Raw genomic sequence first — 6,000 nt, forward strand, 5'->3', positions numbered from 1 at the left:
TTGGATGGGGGAGGGAAGGTCATCAACAGAACATCCCTCCCGCATCAGCCCACGCCCCGTGCCAGGAATGGTGCCTGGTTTCCGTGCCCGAAGCCTCCTGGCCCAGGCTGAGCGGGAGAATGGGGGACTGGTGCAGGCCGGGATTACTCTCAGGTCCCTGGTGTTCGGCGTCGGGCTCTCTGCTGGGTGCTGCGAGGGGACAGGGCTGTGGCTTGGGACTGAAAATCAATACACTCTGCAGATACAGAATAGCACCTACCACAGCTCAGGGAACAGCGTGTTCATTCCCTCCCAGCTGTAAACGTTCAAGACGGCCAGCCAAAACTTCCCCCAGGACGGGATTCCCACAGCACCCCCTGGAGAGACAGACACAGATCTGGGCTCTGACGGCAGCCACGGGGGCCAGGGACACGGACCCTGCCATGTGACAGGGCATGAACAGAGGCTCCTGAATCCTGGTCTGGTCTGGTTGTGTGGCAGGCCAGGGACCCTGGAGAGCGGCAAGCCGGTGCGGCGGGCACACAACGGGCACTACACACCGACAGACACAGCCATTCAGAAACGACACCTGGGAAGCGTTTGCGAGCAGTGAAGGAGCTGAGGTTTCACCGTCACCCCAGAAGGTAAGCGCGGCAGGGGGCTGGCACGGCAGGATGCAGCATGGGCTGTGACATGCCACACGTGCTGCGACAGCCAGGCCACGCTGGGAGGAGCTAAGGGCAGCAGGGCAGAAACTAACGTGCGAACTGCACATGCTGCCATACAGCCAAGGACAAGCCATTGCAAAGGCTCATGCCACTCTGGCCGCATGTCCCCTTGCCTACCACTCACCCCTTCGGAGCTGGGCAAGCCCTTCTCAACAGTCCCAGCCCCATGGCTGCTGGGGGAGGACAGGATGCCGGAGAGCTCCAGCCACATGCTGACCTTTGCTGTGGAGGTTGATCCGAGCCCTCACGAGGTCCGGGTCATCCGGCCCGACCCCCAGGATCCTCAGGGACGTGTAGTTGAGCGCTGTGCCAAACACCGTCGATTTGTCTTCCACGTGCCTGCCACATACAGAGAGCAGGGAAGTCAGACATGGCGGAGCGCTCGTGCAATCAACCGAGACTGGTTTTACTGGGGCAAACCTACCCAGGGGGTTAGAGCTAACTGAGCAAACTAACTGAAAAGCAACCGCCCTGGGCCATGCTGCTGGGAAAAGGGAACGAAATGCTCCCAGCCCCTCACTCTAGTGGTCTCCCCATGGTGAAGGAGGGCTCTGGTCACGCCACATGCTGGCCTCCACGGCCCTGCAGCTCCAGCTCTCAGCATAGCTCTGAGCCGTTTCCCACATGTAAGGGAGCACCAGGCCAAGCTCTGGATGCTGCGGGGGAGCTTCAGAAGGACTCAGCCATGGCCTAGCCTGTCCCCGCTGAAGCCATAGGCAAGTGCTCTCGTCAAGGCAAGGGGGGGCGGAATGACGCCAACGCCGAGTACTTCGAACACCCACCGTTGCGTTGCTGTGTGATTCAGTACGGCGGCACTGCCGGAGCTAAAGTCACCCCAGAAATGCCGATGAAGCGGGGCTTGATTTGCTAATGAAATCAGAGTGTTTCCCTCCCAGGGGCCAGCTTGGGGGCTGGTGGGATTTCAGGGATTTTGTTTAATAGGTTGAAGGTGAGACACAGAAAATGAGCCAGTTTTGAACATTCTCCCTCGTTTCCTAGTGCTCCTCTGGGTCCCCCTCACCGCCGCTGGAATAGGGAAACCTGCCTAGCCAATGGCGGAGAGCTGGCAGTGCAGGCGGACGTTTCTACCATGATTTCTTTCCCTTTCACCAAGGCCTCTGATCACAGACCCTCCTCCTAGAGACGGGAAAGACACTCTTCTCCAGTGAAGCCAAGACAGAATGCACTTAACAGCCAGAATGCCTCTGCAGACCAGCCCTGACACCACCCCAGCAATGTTCCCGGCAGTCCATCCCTGCCTGCTGGAAGGCTCCCCTCACCTTGTTTCTGTGCCCTTCTTCCCCGAGTGTATTTAATGACCAGCAGCCCACCCCACTAACACACCTCGAGCCACTACAGCAACTCTGCGCCGTCCAGGAATGCCATGACCTGGGGAGGGCTAGTGAGGGGAAGCACAAAGCAGGTGGAGCAGGACCTAATGCCTGGTAATAATGTCTGAGATATAAGGCCATATCAGAGCAGATAACGCGCGAGGCAGACATCTCAGGAACGGAACTGACTTTTGAGCTTGCAAGGGGCTTCTGAGATTTCTATGCTGTTTTCAGTGACTGTTTTGTGCAGGGACAGACAGATAGGAACCATTCCCCTGGTCAACTGGGTCTGGAACGCACAACCCGCCCAATGCAGCAGGAATAAGGAGAAAGGAGCTTCTCTGCTACTCACAAGCCCCAGCCTCCGTCCGGAAGCTGCACCGAGCGCAGGTAACGCACCATCTCCCTCCTGTACCCTTCTGGCAGCGGGATCTTGGCAACATGGCAGGTGATCAGGAAACCTGTTGGACAAAACAGTTCGCCCTTTAGGCCAAACCACCCCCCGATTTCAGACTAGGGACACTCTAGTTGGTTCAGAGAAGCATGTGTCCTCTTCATGGTCAGCACAGGACATGAGAAATCACTGTAGCTAGGAGTCCCAAGTAAGCACTGCACGTATAGCTAACAGGGAGCAGCTACAACCCCAGGCTAAATGGCTCCAAGGTTGTCGTCTGCTGGAACCCAAAAGTGTCGTCAGGGCCGTCCAGACAGAAAGCACATCAGACTGTAACAACCACATGACCTTCCCTAGCATCCCCGGCTTCAGCCCCCGCGATGGAACAGGCTGTGGGGGTCAGAACTGCACCAAAGGACCCCGCCCCCATTCGGCAAAACCAGACGGGGGATTTAACTGGCTGGGTAGTTCTTGGTGCTTCACAACAGACATCAGCTCATTATTAAAGACACGTTCGCTGGGGATTAACTGTAGTGCAATGCAGCCGGGGCATTTCCTAGGTCACTGTTTGGGGAAACGATCGGCCATTAAGGTTCAGCACCCAGTGTGCTGGGGAATGACAAGACGCTGCCCTGCCCAGGCCTGCGACAGCGCCCGACCCTGAATCATCCCCAGACAGCTAAGCAAAGAGCAAGCGCCACGGACCCCATAGACCCTGGCCACGCTGCCGGACCCTGCTTGGCACCCGCTATCCCATCCCTACGCAGGTAACTCTGTGCGGAGGTGCTGCCACTCAGAGCACATGGTGCAGCCATTTCATCCACCCTACCTGGCAGCAGGAAGAGGGGCCCCCCGTAGTCACCGGCCCAGTGCCCATCCTCCGCCTGCAGGCCAGAGTAAAACTTCATCCCATTCAGCGCTGCTTCCTGGGCTGTGCAGGCCTGGGGCAAGGCCTTGAAGAACTTACTCTGCAAAGAAAGGAAGAGGAGCAGGGACAGACACAAATGAAAAGAGCATTGCTCCAGCTCGCGCACAAGGAATGGCCAGCGGCCAAGACACCAGTAGAATCAAGTGCCTTGTGCTGTGGGATATGGTGGCACTGCAGTCCCACGGGTAATCAGGGTACGTGTACCTCCCCCATGGCCTGCACTGCACTGGCCTTTCACACAATCCTTAGTAGCAACGCCAGCAACCAGACACCAAATCCAGCACAGAGCGACTGTGCAGAGCATGCGTAGGGATGAAGAGGGTATGGGAGGGGAGCAGAGTAGGAGTGTGGATACAAGCAGGACGCTTGCTGCCTTGAAGCACCTTCTGAGTCATTCAGTGCATAATCCGCAGAGAGGAACAGGCCTGCCTAGCCCAGCATGGGTCAGCAGGCAGGGAAGGAGCAGTGCAAACATTCCCCATCCCCCCCCCCCTCCCTTTTTCAGGGGCCAGATTCCAGGGCTCCAGGCAGGGGGCTGTGACACCTCCCCTCTTCCCCAGTAACCAATACAACCAGGTTGGCATGAGGTTGTGAATTCTGCCACCTGTGCCTGCCCGGTGGAATTAGCAAGCATGTGAATCCAAGACAGTCACTGAAAAGAAGCCTTGCTTCAGAGACAACGACTCAGCATTTGGGGGCAGGAGACAATGGCAGCAATAGGGGAATTACAGCCGGCCATACGAGCATGGGGTTCAGGTGGGTGCCCCTTTCCCAGCCTTGGCAAACACTGCGCTGCGAGCGAAAATCAGCCACTCACCGTGTCCAAGCCTAGGCAGTGAGCTTCCAGCCCGCTCTGCTCACGCTCACGTGCCTCGCCAGCCTCCAGGTAGCGCCAACTCTGCCGCCCTTCTTCATTGCTCAGTCGCCAGCGGGTGAGGTCACTCGCAGGTTCTGTTTTATACGGGCCGCCCCTTCTCCGCAAACACCTGGAGAGACCACAGGGAACCAGACAAATCCCGGGCGTGTGACCAAGCATTGCCAGCTCTGAGCATCGGGCAGTCAGTGCCCTGGGACGTGCGGGGCCAGTGCAGACATCTGCTGCAGCATTAGCAATAGACATGGAACCCAGAGAGCTCCGCACTCAGCCATCAGCTGGTTGCCAACACTTAGACTTTGCAAACTTTGCAAAATAACAAGAGGGAAGTGGAAAGTCCTCGGAGCAACAGCTGGGCCAATGTCATTTTGCTTGGCTTTGACCACTCCACACCGTGCTGTCGGAGCAAGCACCCGACAGACCCTCAACCGGTCCCATACAGGGGGGCTACTTCTGACAGCGCTCCCCTTTCTTGGCACCTTCCCACCCCACGCTGTCCTTGCAGCAACCAGAGCGCCATGTTCTAGGAGAGCTTCCCATCGACCCATGTGGCAGCTCTGTCACCTCCCTCCATGCTGGGAGCAGTGGGGCAGTTCATGGATTTAAAATGTCTCTGGATTCCTAAGAGCCCCGGCCCCGGCTGGCGGGTGGGGGCTGCACTGCACAGGCCAGTGACGCCGTGGCACTATGCTGTGCAGCATTACACAGAGCCGTACAGCTCCGAGCACAGGGGCTCGGCCCCACTGCGGCCTCCGGGAGCCGCTGGGACAGAAACCGGCGACAACCGGGATGCAACAACCGCACTGGGCAGAGTCACACGTGCACACTGCCAGACACACACACACACAGAGTCCCAGAGAGACTCACACACACAGACACTTGTACAGAGGCGCACACACTCAACACACGCCCACACGCCATCGCAGACACGCAGAGGCTCAGAAGGACGGACACACACACACACACACACACACACACACACACACACACACTCACGTTTCCTGCCCCATCTCGCGGCCGCCCCGCAGCCCCTCGCCCGCCGCACGGCGCTGACTCCGGGAGGGGAGGGGAGGGGCGCGGCGCTCCCCCCGCTCGGCAGACATGGGCCCACGCGGCGCCGGCCAATCAGAGCAGGCCCCGGGCTGGCCGGCCCCGCCCCTGCCGCCCTGCCTGCTCCGCCCCGCCCCCGCCCCCGCCCCCGCCGGCCGGGCAGCCCCCGCACCTGGGCCCGCACCTGGGCCCGCACCGGGAGCTGGGCGCTGCTCCGCCCACAGCCCTGCGGCACCAGCCCCGCCTCCAGCCCGGCCCCGGGTCCCCCGGCGCTGCCTGAGAGAGTCATTGCATCCGGCCCCAGCACCGCCAGGAGAAACTCCCCGGACTCGGCCCCACGCGCCCCAAGAGAGCCAAGCCCGGGAACCCCCGCAGACCCATCGTCCTAGCTGGCCATGGCGCGCGTCCTGAGGGGTGTCAGGACACTCAGAAACCAGCCGCAAACCAAGCACCACACAACGGGCAGCGTCCTCCAGGACACAACTGGCTTCCAGCACAAACTGCACAACATGAACAACCTCCCTCAGAACACCGTCCTCGCCACCAGGGACCGTGCCCCCCTGTACACCCACCCTGAGCGCTTCGCCGCCTGCCTCGACTGTGGGACAACGGACACCACTCAGATCTCCGCCCCAAACGCATCCATCTCACCCTCACCCATAACCATTTTCCATTCAACAACAAACGCTGTCCAAACCCTGAGAACTAGGGTGGGT

General features: G+C 59.7%; 1 protein-coding gene across 2 annotated transcripts in view; it reads right to left on the reverse strand.

The window, feature by feature from the left end:
- The window catches only part of LOC128845143 (lanosterol synthase-like), a 29,189-nt gene extending 23,879 nt beyond the window's left edge, over positions 1–5,310 (reverse strand). For both annotated transcript variants that reach the window (XM_054043487.1, XM_054043486.1), the window contains exons 1-6: positions 5,231–5,310; positions 4,178–4,346; positions 3,262–3,400; positions 2,391–2,499; positions 925–1,046; positions 260–356 (exon numbers count right to left, since the gene is read on the reverse strand). In XM_054043487.1, the coding sequence (XP_053899462.1) occupies positions 260–356; positions 925–1,046; positions 2,391–2,499; positions 3,262–3,400; positions 4,178–4,346; positions 5,231–5,244 (650 nt within the window). In that variant the 5' untranslated portion in view covers positions 5,245–5,310. The remainder of the gene's footprint in view (positions 1–259; positions 357–924; positions 1,047–2,390; positions 2,500–3,261; positions 3,401–4,177; positions 4,347–5,230) is intronic.
- Positions 5,311–6,000: the final 690 nt, after the last annotated feature.

The sequence above is a fragment of the Malaclemys terrapin genome, chromosome 11 (genome assembly GCF_027887155.1).
Source record: "Malaclemys terrapin pileata isolate rMalTer1 chromosome 11, rMalTer1.hap1, whole genome shotgun sequence".
NCBI lineage: Eukaryota > Metazoa > Chordata > Testudines > Emydidae > Malaclemys > Malaclemys terrapin.